This window comes from Ooceraea biroi, chromosome 11 (assembly GCF_003672135.1).
Source record: "Ooceraea biroi isolate clonal line C1 chromosome 11, Obir_v5.4, whole genome shotgun sequence".
Taxonomy (NCBI): Eukaryota; Metazoa; Arthropoda; class Insecta; order Hymenoptera; family Formicidae; genus Ooceraea; species Ooceraea biroi.
In genome coordinates, this window is record NC_039516.1 from 12426085 (window position 1) to 12448682 (window position 22598).

Genomic DNA, 22598 nt, shown 5'->3' on the forward strand with positions numbered 1-22598 from the left:
CTACGCACTAATTAAGTTCGTTTGCGGGCGAGTGCGCGTGCGAGCGCTTGTGCCGCACGAGAGCGAATGACAAACAACGTCGTGTTGGAAAGAATTTCGTTTATTCTCTATTATTTTTCTCTCGCTGTCGCACACTAATCGCTATAACGACGTTGCACATATTGGCAGTCTTCCTCTCGTGTCAAACGCGAGTCAGGAGAGGAGCGTGTCGCTCCACCTAAAGAATACACTTATACTTATACTAACGTATATTTTTCTTTTTCCTATATCCTATATATATATATAATATATATATATAGAAGGCACATTGCGAACAACGAATTATATCTATCATTGATCTTTCGCTCTGTCTCTCTTTCTCTCTCTCTTTCTCGCTCTCGTTCGTTCATCTTAAACGTCTACTTTAAGATATATCACTCGGAGCGCGGTAATGCGTGATCTAATGAGTTGCGGATACCGTAAAGAAAAGAGCTCGTGTAGCGTTACACTATCGCTGTTACACATAGTAGTTATTTGTTGCGGCAGCGCTTATACAACATATCGTCCTCGCGGACGAGAGAACGCAGGACGAGGGAACGTTGTTCGAGCATCGCGGGAAAGTTTCCATTGTCCCTGTTAACGGGAAGGTGAATTATACGTAATAATTAATCGCGCGAAGTTTATATATTATATATACGAGATATAGAAATGCGTCATATTGTAATACTCAGAAATAGTGCACCGTTCTTTCGTAAACATATTACACCGTGGTCCTAATTAGAGTTAATGCAATGAGTAATGAACTACTTAATGATAATCATTAGGAATGATATATGTGGATCTCTGTCTTCCTACCATGAGTACCGTGAGTTGTAATTATAGAGGAACCCCACTTATGCGTTTCTTGCGGAACTTTTTCTTCTCGTATGTTACGTTAGGAATCGCACGCTATATTATAAATTACTAATATGTCTTCTTAACTCACCAATCATCGCAGCAATCGCGCAGAAATATCTCTAAAAAGAAAAAAATAGAAAATGGAAAAGAATGAGACGATGTCCGTTTTCTCTCCTTCCGCCGGCCGGACTATTAAACGTACTATCTAGTCTATTAGACTACTAGGCAGTATAATGGTTCCACATGGTGTACAGTAATACATGGTGCTTTCACGATATCCTCATCATGATAATCGCGCGATGGTATTCCATCTGCGACACGCGTAATTCACCTGCGCTCGTTCACGCATTAATCCTCAAGTGCTTTTTGCGCAAAAACATCAATGAACGTTATATCGCAGATAGCATAACAGGAGAAGGATTTCTTATTGAGCAGGATTTTCGATCTACGTATTCTCGGATCTCTATCACGATCGCGATAAGGTCGATCTTGATGGAGATCTACTGATACGCATTTCTCACGTTATGGCGAATAGCTGAACACAATCTTCTGTGAGCGTTCGTTTCGCGTGAAACATTGCCACGTTTCCTCGGCAACGCAAAGCAGTTCTGCGGAACTACGTGTCGCAAATCGCGGCCACAGTATTAGCTACAGTACTTTCGATACTTGTATTTCTTTCTCTCCTTGAAGATTTACGGTAATGTGAAAGGAATGTTGTGTTCGTGACGTAAACAATTATCAATTCGCATTGTCACGTGTGATCATCTCACGTTACTCTTAAGTGATCGCCACATAATATCGGCGATGATATATGTAATTATCGACTAAGGATTGACGTAACTAAAGTGATTTCTCTACTTCGCAATGAAACGGATGCGATCATGAAAGATTGAATGGGAACCTGTCGCAACTCAATGAAACATGAGCGATCATACGTGCACGCGATCACATCTTATCGAAAACATCGCGTGTTATCGCTTACATTATTACATTCGATAATCTAATATCGGTTCGTGCCGCTGCAGTCGGTGCAGAATACCAAGGTGTCTCGTTCGCTTTTCCTGATCGCTGAACGGACTGAGGCATGTCGAAACGCAACGCTCGTTCCGATCTTCGCTACCGGGTCCGCGCTACGTCGCTCAAGCGGAAATACTAAGAAGAAAATGGGCAATATAATGGAAATCCGTAATGGCAATCGGTAAAAAATAACGTTAAAGTGGCCGAAGTTAATTCCCGTTGCAACTTTGGCTTGACGACAAACAAACGATTTTTTAACGATTGTTGAAGAACGAGAATGTGACGAAGCTATTATTTGCTCGCGGCATGTCTCGCGTTCAAATTCAGATTCCATAACTATGCAACTGTTAACGATAGCGTCAAATGAAAATCTCGTGGTAACATTGAACGAAGGAGTCTCTCAAGGAACAAGATAATTCGTGTCGCGGCACATAATGTACTTTGCAGGTGCAACGCGATGCAAATGAAACTTGAAGAAGCGAGAAACGGTTCATACAATGATGTCAGAACGGAAGTACGGTCAGCGAAGCGAGGAGCGTCGTTGTCCGACTTGCGTATCCGTTTCGCAGATTCATCTCGCGCATGGCGCCTCTTCAATCGATTGCAGGTCTCGTCGTAACGAAAGAGATGTAAACGGATGTCAAGGATCAGCTTTATGAGCGCGTGCGCGGTAATGAACAAGCGCTATGGTTGACGAGAAGAGACGTCTTGAAGTCTTCTTACGCCGGGTCCGAGTTTACGTTTTTATGAGCGTCGCGTGATCACATGGAGGCCACGGAATTCCCAAGCACGCTTTTACGATCGCACGAGCGGTAAGATGTCCGACGACGCGGCACGAACCCGTCTCTCTTTCTTTCTCTTTCTGTCTGTCTCATCTCATCGGCACCGAAGCAACGGTATCACAAAACCGTCCTCGGTATTATCACAATACGAACAAAAAAGGGGTACTAGGGAGCAGTGGAGGGAAGATGAGTCGCGTAACGTCGACGCGGGTGCCTTAGATCTCGGTGTCCTTGACGTATTTCTCGATCTCCGGATATATCGGCATCTCAAGAGTGCTAGGCGCCGATGGCACAGACGTAGGTGATGCACCGCTACTACTGCCGAATTGCAGACGGCGACACAGCTCCTCCAGCACCTCGTTGAACACCATGATGTTCAGGTTCTGACCGAGCAGGTGAAGCAGCAGGAAATCGCCAACCTGGAAAGATTATCCATTTCCCTCATGAATTTCACGGCGGAACAGGGTAGTCGCGCCGAGATGTAAAGATATAACATCGTTAGAGCAGGTACTTTTATCTCTCCGATGGTGTTATCCCCGAGGGAGTCCATTTGCAAAAATTGCACTGTGTCAGCAGGTACAAAGTACCGCCACCCTTCGTTCGGGGGCGTCCATTAAGCTCTTAAGCGAATTATCGCGATTACGGGCCCAATAATCGCGCCAAGCGAAGCTTCTTTTCATTAAAATTATGTTTCATCGATACTTTCGTAATGAGTGAATTTTGCAGGTTTCGGTTTTTATTCGGAAATAGATATCTCGATTGATGTTCTTTAAAGAATAAACTCTCATAAATGTATAATATTATCTGGATATCTATATCAATACTGGCTATTATATCGATATTATTCTATGTGCAATTGGATTGGTAATTCGTGATCGAAAAACGGTCGAATTAAAAGTCTCACCTGAGTTTTCCGGATGAGCGCGCTAACCGCAGTTGGCGTACCGAACTTGAAGCGCTTCTTGAGGATGGCCTCGCGCGAACTGGGCATCAATACCACCGCCATACTGTAGAGCACCGCCAAGCCGGATAAAACCGCGAGCACGATGAGCCAGAACCACAGGAATATATAGATTTTCTCGTTGAGGATGTTGAGCGCAAGTACGCAGAGTGCGTCCAGTTTCTGGATCGTGCCGGAAGCACCGAATTTGTGGAAAGTACACTTGGTGACACGTGGGAATACCTCGATCATCGGGTCACTACGCTCCTCCTGATTCATGTTGGAGAACTTCAGCACATCGGTGCCATACGTGAGGAATGCACCGCCCAAGAACGTGTCCACGAAGAATATGTTGCCGATCTGTAGCAAAAACAATCATATAATAACTGTCAGATGGATATTCGAGAATTTATATTTACTATTCCCTTTGAGTTGTTAGGAATTCGCAAAATATCATTAACATGGCGTTCGATTGACAGTCGAACGCGCGTTTACGCTGATATACTTACGACGTTAATAAAGTTGAGGATCTCGCAGAAGAAATATCCAGCGGCGTAGCTGTTGTGCAGATGCAGAGTCTCGATGACGTACTGGACCAGCCTTTCGGTCTTGGCCTGACGTTCCGCCTTGGACTCCATTGTCGCGCCTCTCATACCCTCGGATATCATCCTGATCTTACCCTCTTCCCACTGTTTCCACATCCAGTGAGGTATGTAGAATAGCACACCTTGGAAGAACAACATGAACGGCACCCACTGATAGTACGAGTGGAACCTCCTGTCGCCATAATCACCACCTAGGCCCGGGTGGGCCACGTGGGTTCCCACAGGCTTCAAGTTATTCTCGGGCAACGTGAACGTGTACGTGATCCAGCAGAACGTGTTGATCACATGACCGGATACTGCACCATCAGATACGCAGTTGATGGGGTCACCTGCAAAAATAGAAAAACAAGTAAATAATGATTCATCTGAATCAGCAATCCTGCCATCAGTTAAATAATTACACTATCATCAACGAAAGCATCATCTTGTGTGAGAAATGAGGATGATTGTACCGATCATATAAGAAACAATCGATCTCAATTGCAACCAATCCACGTATATTCATTAAAAAGGGATGCAGGCGTTTATGAATCACCCGGTAGACGTTTTTTCACGTGGTATTTTGCACGAACATCGTTAACGGAGTAAATCCCGTGGGATTACCGTCGGTGGAGCGCGCGTTAATCTCGCGCGATTAGCGAACGTCAGAGACGGTGTTATCAAGCGTTCGCGACTCGAGATAATTCTTTTCGTGCGACAAGTTGCGCTGCGAAAATGAGCTGTTTCGTGGATGTCGTTCCAGAGCGAAGACATTCAATACCTTGGTATCGAGTATTATCTTTATGTAGTATTCTGATGAAGTAGAACGGCTAATCTTGCTTCCTGCTGATGTCGACGTGAGCATTAAATGGACACAGCTGTATCGTATTCGTCCAAACAGACGAATACATCTGTTTTGCCAATTAGCAGCAGCTTCTTATTCATTCTGCGCTTTTGTCCGTTTCTCATGAGTTTATAGTTACAGTTAAATTAAATGATCAAGGAAAGCACAGCGAATTGAATTGATTTGAGAGAAATTGGTGAAAAACAACAAATGCGTAATATTTATAATAATAATAGTAATATTTTTTGATTTATAAATATTTGCAGAGAAGGAGAATATCCGCGATTACATCTGACAATTTTCAGTTTAACGATTTTTAAATGCGATATGCAAAAGAAGCGTATGTGCATGACATTTTCTTACCGCGTGATCCTCTTTTAGAATAAAGGGATGTCAGTTTTTTTATGAAAGGCTTGAAATTCAATGAACGTATTCCGATGCTTCGGCGAGAGGTGAAAGAGAGTAAACGAGCGTAGAAAGCGCGCCCGGAATGAATGGATCTAGTGTCTACGTGCTCTGGAGATTTTTCTCGAATGCAAATGCGCGACCGAACTGGTCTCCTATGAGCGCATAATTACGGTCCATATGCATACCAGATGCTTCGCGTCATGCTAATTACGATTATTGCAATTAAATTATGCAACGGTTTGCTCGGACGATGTGCAAGGATATGTTATATTAAGGTTGCAATTAAACTGTTTGCACTATTATTAGCGCTCGGCGCGAGCAATTCTGGACGCCTCCCAGTTCTTGAAAATCGGAACGTCAGATTTCTCATAATAAAATTTTCCTACTAAAAAAATCGTTAATCTCTTGGAATTCTTCGAGAATTGATGAACGTTCTCTAATTTTGCGACTCGAGGAAATACAACAATATGCACTCGACATTATTATCACCATCTCATTTATGCAACAAAGTCCTGTACAATAATTTATTACCATAACATTGTATTACATAATTTGTTAATACGTGATTTCCCGGTTGATGTCATCAGACATTAGCTCGCTCGTATAATTACGATATAGCTTTGAATCGATCGATCAAACTATATACAGCACATTTGTCCATCGTTACGTATAAGTTCTTTGCTATATAATTGCATTTCGCGTAATCAAGAAGGTTGCCGTTAATCGAATCGTCCAAGAGAACGATCTGGATTCGCCGGATGATGAAAGAGAAACGAATGTATACAACGCACAAGACACGCTCGTAAGATACCAGAGCATGGTCTCTAATCAACTGCGTCGGTGATGTTAAATCAGTCGTCGCGCCTATGTTTTGCATCACTCTGCAACGATAAAAGAGCAATGCGCAGAATCTGCGTTGAGGATCACAACCATAACTCGAGCATCATATATTCTCAAGCGGAAATGCGACACTGTCCCTGATACATTCGCAGTTTCTAATCGCGACCGGTTGTGAACCGCGTCAGCTTCCTACGAAACGTTGATCTAACCCGTAATGCACCCATTAAATTAAATATGATCTTGGTAGTTGCGTTTATTCTTGAAGGCGCTCTTTGTGCTTTGGGATGTCGTCTGGAACTGCTCTCTTGTCTGCTGCAGTTTCCGAAATATATTTCATGCATTTTAGACGTAGATTTTAATCTGTTTTATCTAGATGTTACATTCTTCATGTTTGTCACTATTATCTTGTAGATTTATCATGTCGCGCGATAAATTTTTAATTATTGCTATGGTGAATTTCTTGTGTTTGCAATTTTTCTTCAACGACTCTCTGATTCTCGATTTTTATTCTCGATTTATCGTCCGATCTGTATATTTTCTTCTAGCAATATTTTTGCGCAAGACAATCCTTTTCTCATAGAACAACATAATAACGATTGTATTCACCCTGCTTGAGAGAGCACTGGATGGTAAAGTTCAGAAGTGATCGCAGCGTAAAAGATTTTCTCAACAGCGTGTTCCTAGAAGACTTTCACTCTTGCGAGATACGAAGATCTTCGAGTGGGAGCTGGGGAAGCTGGAGGAACGAGGGAAATATATTGAATACGACGGTATCTTACCTATCAAGTTATTGGCAGACACAATGACGCAACAGAGGAACATGATGGCCGACGTGATCCTGTAGTGCGCCCTGAAGATCATATTGTCGATGACGGCCTTGTCGATCAGGTATCGCACCTTGACGAAGCCCGCGACCGACGACACCAAGCCAAACACTGCCATTTTTGTTTAATCTGCAAGAGAAAAAAGAAAACATGTTATCTTCACCATCAGCAACATATCGGTCACCGATAATTAATTAGCTTAATACAATTATTCCTTAGTTGCTTTAAGAAATTGTGCTTCCAAAATCTTTTATCATTACTTTGGCGCATTTTTATTCTGCCATGAATGCTTTATCATTATAAAGGCGTTCCTTTCGGCGAGCATCAAATTGCATTCCCACATGGCTGACGAACCACTTGCATTCGCTTGGCCAATCGCGATTAGGAGCGCATTTCATTGATCGACCGCCGATGGGTAGTATTAGCATTCTTATCATGTAAGTCAGTAATTTATAATGACTCAGAATCGCATGAACGTTGCTTAAGAGATAGACAGAAAGAGAAAAAGACGGCGCGGTTGTGCCGAGCCAATAATACGTGCCATATCTAGATTAGCTCGTGATTGATTCAGACTACAGTAGTAAACGGCTCGAACTACATTCCGCTGCAGCTGATCATCAATCTTATCCCCGTTCCTTCCGGCGACGGTCCTCGATCGCGTCGTTTGAGAATTGATCGATTTTCGCGAGAGATTGAAAAAAATGGAACGCAACGAAATTTAGGGTAATAGTATTACAATTAAAGTACTAAAACCGTTCTTTAAACTGATAGAATTTAGGAAATCTAGATTAAACAGTCCTATAAATTCCTTCCTACTAAATTCTCCATTTTAATCTCGGAATTACAATTGCAAGTCCAGAGAACTTGAGATAGAAAGAGAGAAAGAGAGAGTTGAGGGTATCGAACTTTTCACTTTCGCAAAGGAACCGTTTGGCTTTAGGTACAAGCAGTTGCTCATATTTCGTCTCGACAACTCCATTCTTATCTCTCGAGCTGTTTTTGAACAAAAGTGAGATCGTTCGCGATTGCATTTTCGGTCGGCGAGATTGTAACGCGGAATGACAATTCGCCGAGAAATTTGCCTTGTTTTCTGGTTTTACCAAGCCTTCGCACCCTCGGCGAAGACACAGGGAAAGAAAGAAAGAGAAAAAGAGAAGAGAGAAGGATTTGCTCTTCACCCCGATCTACCAACGTTGAAAGCGTCCGGAAATGGCAGATGTGTACGACGAGATCGATATAGAAAATCCTAAAGCACGCGCGCGCACCACACACATACAATTCAACCCACGTAGATTGTTCTCGTTGCGGAAACAAAGCGCGACGCGACCGGATGCCCAAGTTCTCCCTCGTCTTCGTCGCCCTCGGATTCCTTTCTATGGAACGACAGGCTCAGAAAACTACCTAACGCATATTTTGCAGAAGTTGGAATGACAAAGGCTCACTCGACTCTTTGTGGATTTTCGAAAATTTAAGGTCGCCTATTGTATCTAGATATTGGATTTTTTCGTTATTTTTTTTCATACGGTTTATTTATTTCATATGGCAAGAGTTTTGTAAAATCAGAAAAGATCAGATGCATCGATTATTTTCCCTTTCTAAACAATGTATTTCTTTTTCAGTATATTTCTTTGATAGTCGATCAGATGTAAAAGTAGCTTGCGTTCTACTCTCCAGTTATCGTGGTTTTGTGGTTGTATCTCGCCTTTTTCGGTGTAATCGTGCGGACAGTGTGCTAATTAAAGCACAGTGAACTGAGCCTTGCTTGACTGGCGTTAATCTAACGTGTGTCTGGTGAATTCGCTCGTCATTTTGTTGTCACGAAAATTATACTTGCACATTTACCGTGATGTAATATCACTTGACGTGGAAGAAAAAACGAAAGTAACACATTTGACGTTAGAAAATAATTTCGCGAATAAAATAATAGAATTAACGCAATTTCTTAGGTGATTTTGATAGGCCTACTTCATTACCATTTTCAGCATTTTACATTTATTTTTTGAATTTAAATACGAATAAGAGGAAAATCGCGTTAATTGTTTCTTCTTGTGAAAGAGAAGTACATTTTATTCAGTATAAAAGCCAAGGGCATTTACATGTGGCGGATAAATTCGTGCGTTCCTGCCGGACGACCGTGTCGCCGGAATTTTATTACTTAATTAATTGAAGGTAGGCAGAGAGCGCGTGCCTCATTGCGAGGTCGATCCACACGAGGACGAGAGTTCATCAGAGAATCGCGTGTTCTACGATTAGCGTGTTCAGTAATTAGCGATATAAAAAGAGAGGCATACAGCACAATGCAACAACAAAAATCGGCCGTTCTCCAAAAATTTGTTTAAACATCTGTGAGCAAGTTTTGTATCTTGCAATTCGCTCCGACAGAAATGTTCAACTTTTTAGTGAACTTTGGAAGTAACTTTTTTCAATCGTATTCGATAGTGCAAAGAGAGAGATAAATGTAGTGGGTTACTTTGAATATTAATTTTATTATACACTTTATTGTAATGTGTTCTCGGTATTGTCAAGATATTTTATTATGCTAAAAATGATGAAGCAATTTGATGTTTAATGGTATGTCGAAGAGGTGACTGTACAATTCGAGGCTTTTCCAGAGGGAATTTTTGTCGTCTCTTTTCACTCGTGTGACACATGTCGATGGTAAAAATTATATTTCATACATTTAAAATATACGGTTGGACATAATGAACGTAATAACGGACTAGACATTTATGACGTGTGAAATGTGAGATAGTAATAATTGTTAAATTCCGCGTAACATGAAATACGTATGCATATGACGTTAGCAAATATTTGTTTTGAGATAATTACGAGGGAGTTTGAAAGCTCCAATTGAACAACGATACAACAGTTTCTCGATAAATTGTTGTTGTTGAATTCCGGTCTTTGATGAAGTAATATTCGTGTAATTTAAATAGACGATAATTTTGAAGTCTAAAAACACTAAAAAGACTGAATAATAGAGTCTCACGAGATCTTTTGTTTGCGAGAGCTCCGTTTATGCGTCACGAAGAGAATTCGTGTGCTTACGTTAGACAGGTAAACTTTACCGTTCTGCCCATAAAAGTGCTAACTCTGAACACACGTGTACGCGAAATGTGTGAAATTTCAAGCCGTCAGCAAATCTAAAAGTGACGACGGCCGGTCGCAAAAGTTGACTTTGGATCGATAAATTTCTTCTGCTACTATCTAAGTATCTATTCTTAGCAAATTGTACAAGATTTTAGATATCTTGGAATACACGCGAGATAAATTATAAAATAATTAATTTATAATAGAACAACGCTCCGGAATGAGCACAAATATAGATACAATTATTGTATAATCGCGCGATCTTCAAATATTTGCGAATGTCCTCAGCAATATGCATTTTCTTCGAACAATATTACGAGGAATACTCTACAATGTGTCTGCAGCTTAAACCACAAAAATAGTAAGAAATATTGCTTTGCACATCCACAATATTTCCTCGGAGGCATTCAAATTTCCGAATACCTTCGTCATTCCTTTGCCACGCTTCTCCGGATGCTCGTGGCGAAGGAACAAGGCAAGTTAAACCAGTTGGCTGCTGCTGGTTTCTTGAATGGACAGGAGTGGGGTTCTGACTACGTGAACGATGACCACGACGACAACGACTATGACCACGATAAAGAGAGGCCGATACCCTCTTTTATATATATAATATATACACTTTTGCCTTGGTTGATCGTATTACTCGATCTTGTGTAAACACAACATTCAGAGTGGCATTTTATGGAGCAATATATTTTGAAGTCTCTTGGTGAATCATAAAGCTGTGTTGCACATTTGTTTTTTATTTTTTTAACTATTTAATACATATATGTCTTTTTCAAACATGTCACTGAATGTTACGCTCGACTACGTCTCTTGCCAGTTAGAATACGATTTTATGGCGTTACACAATCGCATATATATACTGAATAAAACGAGGTTTTATGTGCTATCGGCCGCGACAATAAATCCGCATGGTGTGCGTAGAGCGGAATTTCACCGTTGTCGTTTCTATCAGTGAACTAAATTATCGATTATCGAATCGAATGAATTTCCACAGGAATTATCCCAAAGAAAAAGAGCAAAACAATGTAACTTATGATACATGTCTTCTCATAAAATATTCCACATCACCACTTAAAAGACATATATACGAATGTTTTAATAATCTCAAAATTAAAGTTAATACCGTTACGATGTTCCTCGCGGTATGATTGATCATCAAAACTGCGGCAATACACGTCGATGAATTTAATCCACGAAGGAAATATTAAATCTCCGGGAATGTAATAACGCGCGAAGCCCCAAGAAACCGCAAGACGACGGTGGTTTCCGAAGGCGGCTTTCTTCTCACGATCGCTCGTACGAATTCGCGAATATCTCGTAAAGGATACGTAGTAGGGAGAACGGTGCACAGGATCTGAAAAGGTAACTCGTATCAGGTTACGGATGCAGAAAACAGGTTTAGGATCGCGCGCGATCGCGGGGCTGCGCACGAGAGCCTGCCGCTTCGATAAAGAGCCGAGAGTTGCTAATATACGATCGAGAAAAATGGAGACTCGACACGGACGTTCTTTGTCCGCTTTGTCACCGTCAAGCTCCAGCCGAGACTGTTGATTGGTAATTCCAAAAATATTCGGAATGAATGATGCATTGGGTTGACCGAAAAGGTCATGCCGACTACCTTAGCAAAATTCAAACATTTACATTAGTCGAGAGGAGAAATCCTAGAATCAGTGGTTAACAGGTAACATGCACGAGATTTACGCGCGTCACTGGCTGCACTGTGTGATAGAGAAACTGGAGCAATTTGTAGATCGCAATGACTTGGCGATTATAGTCGTGACGGGATTTACGTGTGTACGGACTAATAACAGTCGCTAATACGAGAGCAGCGAGAACACGATGCACGCCCGTAATCGGGACGTGATTGATGTACTCGTGTTTCGTTATTGCCGATATGGGAGGTTCGTTCGCGCACAAAACGTGGTCCAAATTTGGTGGTATTATCACTGCGTTGTGGGGATGGGAAGTGTCATTAAACCGGCCATGTAAACTGCCTCGATAATATTAATATGAGTTTAGTACAATTTACGATATGGCACGCCGTCATGTTGCACTACGACAATATTGTCATTGCAGAATATTGTCGTTACAGATATCTTGACACTGGGGAGATTTTTATTTTTGCACTATTGTATCAGTTTATGTCATATTTGTAATGAAAGATTGTGATACTGTTTTGTTATATACAAATTGCTTTCTCCAGGAAGTGATATTTATAGAAATATTATTTGCATGTGTTCCTCACATTGCATTCATTACTGCATACGCGGAAGTAATATTTCCATCCTACTTGCCTTTCTCGAGCAATGCGCATTGCTGAGAAATTGCTTTGGCATGATTCAAGGGGCGCTTCTTCGAAATCAGACGAGTCGCTGACGACTTTTTTCTACAGTGTGAATCACGTACTTTCCCGGATGTGACGAAGATTCCGCGAAGATTGTTAGCGAAAAGACATTACATCAAACTACAATACGACTATCTTCTCAAAATCTTATTTCTCTAAAAATTCTTGTTGAAATTGCCAAAACTTTATAAATATATAAGATATGCAACAGTCGAAGAATAGAAAAGTCGATGCAACAAGCTAATCTTGAAGTTGGGCTTTGTTTGATGGCTCGATTTTGTTGATTGATTGATGCGGATTGATATCAAACCGACAGCCTCGGATCACACGTACGAATTAATAATACGCTTGTAGCCGTGGACAAACGGTGGCCCTCGACACTGGGTAAATTAGCGCAGCGCGCTGTAAATTATCGTATCAACGACCATTCGCTGTGGCGTATGCCGCGATCAAGATAGCGGGTTTTATAATCGCGACCGAGTAATTGTACGTGCCTACCATGTCACGGAGACATACTTGCCTCGCTTTTAACCAGCGGCGATTCAGGTGCTGATACTGCGAAAGTACCAGCCGTCTACTTGTATCGAATGTGTCCAATCTAATGAGTTTGCGATGTTTCACATCGAAGGAATGTCTTGGAATTTATTTGCATTTATTGAAAAATCGACATCGAACAGATAACAATTCTCAATACAATGAAAAATATTTAATTATTCTCTTATTCCGAAGGTAGATAAGACAGTATTGCAGCATAAGAACAATTCATCTTTTAATCGTCAACGATTTAAATTTATATAACTGCGCGATAGTCTGTATAAAAGTTCACATCTTGATGAACCCTGATTATACACTCCGTGCTTCGTTCTTTCAATCAATTAATCGGATGCATCATCAATGAAACGCGAGCGAGTAGAAGATTCAATGAGGATCAAAAGATCGCGTCATTGACTTTCCTCTTGTTCAAGACATTCCACGAGAATGACGTGCACGAAAGGGCATCTACGCCGTGGCACGCATAATTCCTTCGTATCACGGAATTGCGTGCGAGACATACGCATTATCGGGAATTCGCGGAGTAACGTACGATGACTACGAACTCCTTTACACTTGCCGTGAGCTCGCACGTTGAGTGTCCTGTGCAGGCGTACTTTCATAAAGCAGCATTCACCGCGTGCATATCGTGAACAGTATTATTACTGATAGAAACATGATAAATTCACCGTGAGCAATTACCGTCTGAATAAAGCACATAAACGTGTAATTTTATCGAGCGATTTTTATCTAAAACGCGCGAGGAAATTGGATTCTGCTTGTTATTTCACTTTACAATGCAAAGCGAAGTAAGCGTGTTCGATTTTATTATTATTATTATTCTCCGGTAGGAATATTTATAATTTTTCAAAGATATTTAGTCTGACGCTTTCTAATCTCGTAGAATTCAAAATGGCGAGGCGCTTGTCGCGTGTGCTCGTTCAATTATTGATCGCGGTAAGTTGCACACGCACAATCTTTTACAATTATGTCATAATAACTGATAACGAGCCTTTTCCTGGCTCGTGTCGTATGAGAAAGACGCACGCGAGTCAACGTACGCGCAGACAGCTTTTCTTTCGTTTTTTCACGGCGGAGACGAGTCCGGCGAGTTGATCTCCAGCATGGAAACGGGAATTACAGTTACGCGCCTTACGCATACTATGATATTTTAGATATCTCGCGCGGGGATCTTTTATATGCGCCGACAAAGGCCACGTCGATGCGATGAAAAGAGCGAAAATTTACTCATTCGATAATCCAAAACTGTAATTCAGTAATTTAAAAGACAGTCGTGCAGCTTTAAATCAAAATCACGCAGAAGCAAGCAATCTTTTTGAAATATTACTGCGATATATTTTACATTGAAGATTCATATTTTACATTTTATATTCTCTCTCGTGAAAAGTCACGCGCGCAAGTCCGTCGTAAATCCTGATTAGAGTGTGAAATAATAAGCAGTTCCGGATGCACTTCTTTGCGTCACGTTCAAGAGAAACGTTTAGCTCGTTTCTAAACGACGTGCTTTCATGATCGTACGATCGTAAAATTGTTCAGGGCTGCCAGGTACAAGGACTAGCAACAGGCAATGGAGAAAATACAATCGCGTGTTATCTTCATTCATTTTCGGACCTAAACGAGGAAGCCGATCGCGCGATTGATCGCATACGCATGCACACTACACGTGGTCGATGTGAGTGAAGGGTATTTCGCTCGTTTCGCTTCGGGTGAAAGGCTAGAACTCGCGATATTCGCGAAATATTGCATTTTTCGTGCCGTGCGCGAGACGGATCCGCTCCGGGCGGATTTTTCGCGCGTCCGCCTCGCCCTCGCAGCGCGGGACGTGCGAGAGATTTCCTATAATTGCGCTTGTCAGGACAAATGGGGGACGAGGCCGTGGAAGTTACATTAATTGCCTAGCCAAATTGTTCTTTTCGCGACTGCGTTACGTAAATGTGGGAGACCATGACGTATAAAGCCAGCGAGAGCTGCTTGCTTCAGTGCTGCATCTGCACAAACTCTGAAATAATTGTCTGCTTAACTTTTTTCGTTCGTAATTCTTGATTGTATAAATCGAGTCAATATCGCGATTAGTATCTTTTTTTTATCATAATATTAAAAACGAAATTCTTAGAGAAATTTTTAAAACATTCTACTTTTATCGTTTCTGTGTGTGTTGTTTAATATTTGCTTCATCTGCGAATCGATTTTATCTTCAGCGCCTGCATAATTTCCAAATCGCGTTTCTCGTGCTCTTGCAAGTTTGTACGAGTTATAAAGCTCGAAAAACACTTTTCAATCGATAATTACAGATTTTTATTATAGAGTTATAGGAAGAAACCACGAGAAAATGTTTATTGATGTTTATGATTTATGACTTGATAGGAAGAACTTGTTCTAAATAATTATATTCTTCGAAGAACCTTGTAGGTGACAGTTATTGAAAAATCGATCATGGCGATATAGTCTTTGAACCGCAGACGTGGAGATATCGACGACAGAACAGTTTCTCTCAAGTATGCGACAGCCGAGAGATCAGACCGTTTTCTCGTGACCAGTTGTATCAACACCAACATTAATTCTGACGATTGAATGTTCGCTTCCCGTTGATATCGCGAATAACATTATGAAGTAATAGGAATCGCCGATTCGACATCGCTTGTCGCAGAACGATGCAACACGATTCGAAAACCAGAAGTGATACGATAAATAACAGCACTCGCTAAAAAATAAATTCAACTGTAATTTCACTCCGTTCGAATTACGATCCGCCGCGAACACGCGAAATATCCCGCGTTTTTTATCTATCACTTCGTTCGGTTGTTATTATTTCTCCCCATTGTCGTTGCATAATGAGAGATACATTTTTCCAGAGGCGCATCGCGTCAGAGATTAAGTCTCTCTATAAGGATACCGGTTTCTCGACGGACTCACGGTATTATACCTCTCCATAAAACGCCTACTCTCTTACGGTATTTACACGGTCGTGCTTCTAACGTCAAGCGCAGAGAGGCGGAGAATTCTAACGTCTCCCATGAAACGCGAAGGCGGCGGAGAGATAATGCTGTGCACACACATCTGAACCTTTCTCGTTCACGCCTAACGCCTCGGTCCTTATCATTGTTTTATCTGACTCGTGAAACTGCAGCAGGCCGTCCTGTATCTACCGTATCGGAGTCGTACGTATCCGTTCGAGCTATCGGAACAACGGATGCGGAAAGTCCTCGTACGGATTCGGATTCCGTTCGTTCCTCGATACCTGATAAAATCGTACAGAGAGATAAAAGCACGCGTGTGACAGATGCGAAAGAAAATATTAAATTAAACGATAATATTTGTGTATCTCTCTACGATGATCCTGTTGCATTGTATTGACAGACTTCTTCAAGATCTTATTCATCCAATTGATTTTTCAATAACAAAGAATTAATATTCGTCAAAACAAAAGCATGATATAAGATTTCAAGCGGCTGTTGCTTTTATTGCATGGGCGTTAGTTTCATATTTTATTTTTTGGTATCTAATCGCGTGGGCGACTCGAACGTGATCTATCGATCGTGCGTGTCGTCGTCGATTCTCTCGTGCGGACACAACTCGTTCTCGAGCGGAACACGAGTAGCCGGTATGCAAAAAAAGATTGAGAAACATTGACGCTTCTTCTTTTCTTCGCATCGAAGCCGAAGTCGAGATAATCAAGGGACTGTCCTTTGATTCGTAGAAAGGATTCCATTTTTCTTTGCGGAAATACAGCTTGGAATCTGACCTGCCTAACATTCTTTCAGTCGTTTTCTTTTCTTTCTATTCACCAGAAAGAATTTCACATAATGTTAATAATCGCATAGTGTGATTATTACAATAATTATACTTTATACAATTCTCATTGCATCTGCAATAAGAATGTAAATAGCATGTGTCGAAAAATAATTAATAACATATATTTTAATACGAAAACTAAATGAATTAATAGATATACGTACGTATGTTAAATACTGATTAGTGAAAAAGGAGCTCTATTGTTGGTCGAGTATCAAATCACGTCCACGGTGGAATAACGCGAGAAATTAGTGCCTCGTGATTTTCGCAACGGCGATAACAAGGAATTCGCGAAATGAACGAGGGATTACTCCTACTGTCGAGAAGAACAGAGGCCGACCATTTTGCCAATTGAGGCCGATTAAGCGTGGCTGGCCGACGCGCGCGTTTCGCTCTCTCTCTCTCTGTGAATTTCAGGTTGCTACCCATCACGCTCGTTAGTAGCCGTACACCGATCGAATGATACACGTGCGTCGCCGCCATGTAATTTCAGCTGGTTCGACTACCATGATTTACGTAATTAACTCGCGTTTTCACGCCATCTAACCTCGCGTCTCGATTTTCACGAATAAACAAGATCGCACGCCGCTCGAGAATCGCGAACCGAATCAAACCCGGATGGTTTTGATCTTTTAACGGCAAATATATCTCATCATAGAGACCCCTCGTGCAACTTTATTGCGGACGGAACAAAATTCGAGACCGCAGACGATCACGTTGCGTTCCATTGTGCACTTGATTCGGCCGATTGAAAATCAGCGCCTTCGATCTCGCCCTCGACGATATATCGCGTATCGACCGATCGCGCGAACGATACTCGCCAATTTCACGATACAAAGTTGCCGAAGCCGGTGTCTCGTGAAAATTATAGCAATCTTAACCTCTCTCCCGCTTTTCTTTCTCTCTCGACGTTCTCGCGGTGAAGGAACGAACCACTTGCCCATTATTAAAACACGCTCGTCCGTTACACTCGACGGGCTCTTGTTTTGTTCAGTACCTTCTTCTGCTTGCGTGACGCTACGTTGATTTTCCACCCTAAGAGGGAACGAGGGGGCAACCGCCTCTGTCGTTGTCACTCGTCGTTGCAGCTCGCAACTACTACTAGCACCACTGCACTGTGTCCGAATTCGGGCCTGCGTCCGGCACCCCGGGGGCCCGAAGCTGCGCGCACGAGCGACGCGCCGATTCGCTCCGGAATTGGCAGTCGTCTTTTCTCCCGTGAGATCGGTTTGCTCGAGCGATCACACCTCGCGATCGTCGTCTTCTTCTTGTCGACGCTCGTTCGCGCTTCCTCGTTCGCGTGGAGAAATTTTGGGAATTTGGATAGATAAAAACGGGGTGAAACCGCAACGGACGAAGCGGTCTCCCTTAACGCGTCCTCTCTTTCGCTCGTAAACGCGAACACGAGCCTCCCAAACCTCACGGAAGTCTACACGCTACGTAACACGCTGACGGGGCCCGCGAAACAACTGACTCGGATGACGAAGGGTCTCGCTCGGGGCCCCACCACTACCGCCATCTTGCGTTCAGGAGCCTTGCTCGGCGGAGGGGAGAGAAGGGTACTGCCTACTGCGTGGAGGGAGCGCCAGGTGCGTACACTGTACGCACCTTTGCGAAATCCGACGCATCCCCAAATTTTCACGTTGGCATTTTTGCCGTGCGCATGGTTAGCATGGGGTGGTCTCGATATATTATTTCACGCGAAGATTCTGCAGGAACTCGTTATATGATTTGTTCCTGTATGAATACGCTTCGAAATACACTTTATGAAAATCACGAACAGATTTATGTAAATGTCTATTTCAGTGGTGCATTTTCCAGCATACATTTTCGGATCCCGGAATGCGCATGAATCTTAATTTTGACAGCGGTGAAAATTTCAGCGGCGAACAAAGAATACCGTTAAAATAAATCTGGTGGCGGAAAATTTGCATACTTGATGCGAGTGAAACTGTTGCGAATGATACATGTTAGTATAAATCGTGGAAATGCAGCTGCGACAAAGTTGCATTCGCCGCACTAGCACGATAGTCACTTCCTGCCGTTCCGAAATAATCTGTCTTCCTGCGCTTCCTTCCCGGAGATCGCTGAGAAATTTAGCAAGGCGCAAATTAATTCATCGCGCGAAGAAGTTTCCTTTCCGAGTTGCTCCTCCTTCCTCTCTTTTATGCATTAAAGTAACGTTATTATGTCTACTTTAAAAAAGTTATAGTTTTCTATCTAATATATGCTTATAGGATAAAGTCACGTTGTTAATAAATTCTAAATTAATTCTAAGAAAGAAAGAGAGGAAGGGAAGAAGAAGAGCATTGAGAGAGAGTGCTTTACTGCGTTTGCACTTTTTCCACTTTTATGGGACGTTTTCTCACTCTTGCGTGCGTATCTTCATTTCGTATCGACGAGTTCCTCTTTGAATCTTGGAAGGGGGCAGCTTCCAACCCGCGTTAGTGAGATACTTGCTGGCGAAATCGCGCGGAATCTCGGCAGAAGCTGGTAACAGCATGCCAAGCTGGCGCGGCATGCCAATAAAAAGGTACCGTTTTCGCGACCAGCGGTCGCGATGAGTTCAAGGACCAAGGGCCCATAGGGTTCGCGCGTGAGAGAGTCCTTCTGCTAAGTCCGTGAGCCCCTGTATACGCATCGTGTGAACTCACCTTTGCTTTCTCGACCTGTATCGTGTGTCCGCGAGAAGCGACCACAGCATCTCGACTGGAGCGAGATGAGCAAATATGCTTCGGTCCCCCTATTCTCCCCCTTTTCCGTCTCTTTCTCTTTCTCTTTTCTGTTTTCGCTCTCGGCTAGCAGTCTGCTCTCTTTGTCGCTCCAGATGGGGCCCAAGGTTTTCAGCTCGGTGAATACGCGGTAACCATGCCGGGAACCTGTTCCCCCTGTTCCTCCCCGAGCGCCTCTCAGCTCTTTAAAGGCTGCGTTTCTACGTTCCTCCGTGTCTCTTTGCCGGGGAGGACTTCCTTTCTTGCGTTTGTATTGTCGTTGTTATCACACGATGCTATCATTAACAATGTTGTTCTTCGATATAATTAAGAACGCGCTACTTATTTCGTTAAATCGACCATTTTGCCATTACTTGAAGATGTACGTTTACTGAAACAGTTCCTTTAAATTCGTGAAAAATTTGGGTTGAAATTTATTATTTATCATGATATTTTTTCTCCATGTTTCATCCATGGACTTTATCTGTCTCTCTTGGCAATTCTGGCAATTGCGAGTAATTATCATGTAAGATTGAAAGGAAAGCTAATGAAATATTGTTTCCGTCGTTGCATCTTCCTAGTTTAATTGAGTTTAAATCTTTTAAGGATATTAATTCATGGATGTATACGTTAGGATTTCCTAAGATTTTAGGGCGTATATAAGAGCTGCAAGTCGTATTTCGCCATAGTATACTCGACACCTTTGATGAGTTTCACAATCGGGACCAAGAATGTCATGACAATTGTTGCTTAAGAGTTGTCTGTGGCGAAGAAAACTGGTTATGACTGTAAACTTGTAAATGTTTTTTAGCAGGGCAAACACTTTGTAACTCAGCTTAAGACCTTGGTTCAGATTCTCTCAAAAAGAGAGTCGTAAAGTTTCTCCTCAATGATAACTCTAAACCTCTGTACCAAATGTTCTTGTTGAAATTAGAATTGCAGCACAAGAGGGTGCGACAAAATGACGCGTTGTATCTGTCGTTAACGAACTTGAACGTCTCGCGCGGATGTCGCGCAATTGCGTTAACTGACGCAATTGCTTGCAAGCAATGTCTTCAATGTTAATGAAGCTACAGCTGTATTTTAACCAATCCTCGTTTTCGCTGTTCAAATATCATAATATTTGCTACAGCATAGGGACATAGAGACGTCTGCGTGGGCCATGATTGTAACGGTTCAATAACGACTAATTTACAGTCTATTAACTAACGCTGATCGCGACATTGGATCGGATACGGGTCCCAGTCTCGAATGGTTTCATCCAGTAGACTGGATAGCAGCTGTGATGCCAGCCGGTCGAGAGAATGGAAACGAATCTCCGCGATTGGCGACGACGAGGACGACTGACGACGTCGTTATCAGCGCGCAAGCCGAGTATATATTCCGTTTACCTAATTGCCGGTTGTCCGTCGTAGTTAAGTTACTTCCCCGTTAACGGCAGCGAATGTCGAACTACGCGGCGGCAACATTCATTATCCGCGTCTCCCGGCAATTATTATTTCTAATGAGTATGCCTCGCGGCCTAAGAGCACATCTCGCCGTCCCTTCGTCTTTGTTTCTGCCCGTCTTTGTCGATAGTTCGTTCTCTTGCCGTCGACTTTCGCGATCGTTTTTCTCTTCCTGTCTCTCTCTCTCTCTCTCTCTCTCTCTCTCTCTCTCTCTCTCTCTCTCTCTCTCTCTCAGCCTCATTCTCTTTTTCGCTGTGCACCTCCCGGTTGCCTTCTTCGGGTAACGCGGTTGTAAGGGAACTCCCGTCTGCGTAACCACTTCGTCGGCGCTTCTTCCCGGTAAAGGCGATTTTACACGGTTCTCTTCTAGCGGTCATAGTCCCGAGCATAAGAAATATTGGTATCACAAATTTTATCGTGATTAAGTCATCGGGAACTCGAGTTGATTTTTGAACTTTCGATATCGATCTACATTTATAAATTTGAAAGAGTATTTATAAAAGCACTTGCGTAACATGCAAAATACAACTAAAATAGAAAAAATACAATGTACATACATGTATAAAAGATGCAGAATATGACTAATGGGATGCTGCGGACGTACACAGAATTAAAAGAAAAATATGCACATCTGTTACGTGATCTGCATAAAATGGCTCCTTTTTTTATTATACAAAGATATTCTCTTTTATCAAGAGAGACCGAAGATGTGCACGATGAATTATATATCAGATGACCTCATTCATTGAACATTCACCTTGAACTATCTGGCCGATCTCAAAGAGACCGTGTGAGATCGCCTTAAGGTCTCCCCCTTTCTTTTTGCCGTAACCTCGGCGTAGCACGGTGCCGGGGCCCCAGTGCTGTACAGCGTGGGGCCTGTGGGCCCGCGAGGGAAGAGGCGACGGGTGAAGAGGAGGGAGACTTCGTGGAGAGTTCCACGGCTACCGAGTCGGGCGAAGGAAATTAATGAATGGCGGCGATCTCTCTCTCTCTCGGCGTTAATAAGCGTGCACCTGGGAGCGGAAGTCGCGGAACAAGGGGAGTCCCTTTTCCCTGTCCTTTTCAGGACGATCCACCAGCCGTGTCCGCGGATACGGGAGAATGCAAGGGGAATGGCACAGCAGCCCTGTTTAATCCCTAGTTCTCCATTTTCCAAGCGAATCACGTAATAGCGCCATGACGTCGTCCGTTAAACGCGGAGCCCTTAATGAATGCTTTAACCCTTTAAGACCCCCATCGACGATACAGGCTACAACCTTCTCGCAGGTCAGAAGGGATGTCTCATAGTTTATATGTGGAGAATATGAATATACATATATTTGAAGGATCATACGTATTATGTGAAGAAATTTCAGTTCGGAGATAATCATCGGTTTTTTTTCTCTCTAATTGCTTAAATATTTAAATAAATTGCGCCGCGAGATTCGCGGTTAATCACGCTTAATCGCTCGTTCATTCTGTCTAATTGAGACTGTGGGGGGATTGGAGATTTGGCCCTGACATCTATTACTCCGCTGCCTTCTGCCGCGCGCAGTCC

General features: G+C 42.5%; 2 protein-coding genes across 5 annotated transcripts in view; one reads left to right on the top strand and one right to left on the bottom strand.

Moving 5' to 3' along the window:
* LOC105275287 (dedicator of cytokinesis protein 3) overlaps window positions 1-22598 on the top strand; it is a 49105-nt gene that overhangs the window by 9634 nt on the left and 16873 nt on the right. The window lies entirely within an intron of this gene.
* On the bottom strand, window positions 84-21685 carry LOC105275286 (innexin inx3). The gene is made up of 5 exons (XM_011332018.3): window positions 17897-21685; window positions 7071-7244; window positions 4125-4549; window positions 3580-3975; window positions 84-3094 (listed from the first exon to the last, which is right to left on the bottom strand). Exons 2-5 carry the CDS (start codon window positions 7231-7233, stop codon window positions 2891-2893), a joined length of 1188 nt encoding a protein of 395 aa, XP_011330320.1. The 5' UTR covers window positions 7234-7244; window positions 17897-21685; the 3' UTR covers window positions 84-2890.

What these genes read in the sequence shown, in the direction of transcription:
- LOC105275286 (XM_011332018.3), bottom strand. Translation starts at nt 7,233, where the DNA reads ATGGCAGTGTTTGGCTTGGTGTCGTCGGTCGCGGGCTTCGTCAAGGTG. An exon ending in GTCTGCCAATAACTTGATAG is followed by an intron (nt 4,550 to 7,070) that starts GTAAGATACCGT and finishes CTATTTTTGCAG; the next exon opens with GTGACCCCATCAACTGCGTA. An exon ending in CGCTCATCCGGAAAACTCAG is followed by an intron (nt 3,095 to 3,579) that starts GTGAGACTTTTA and finishes TAATCTTTCCAG; the next exon opens with GTTGGCGATTTCCTGCTGCT.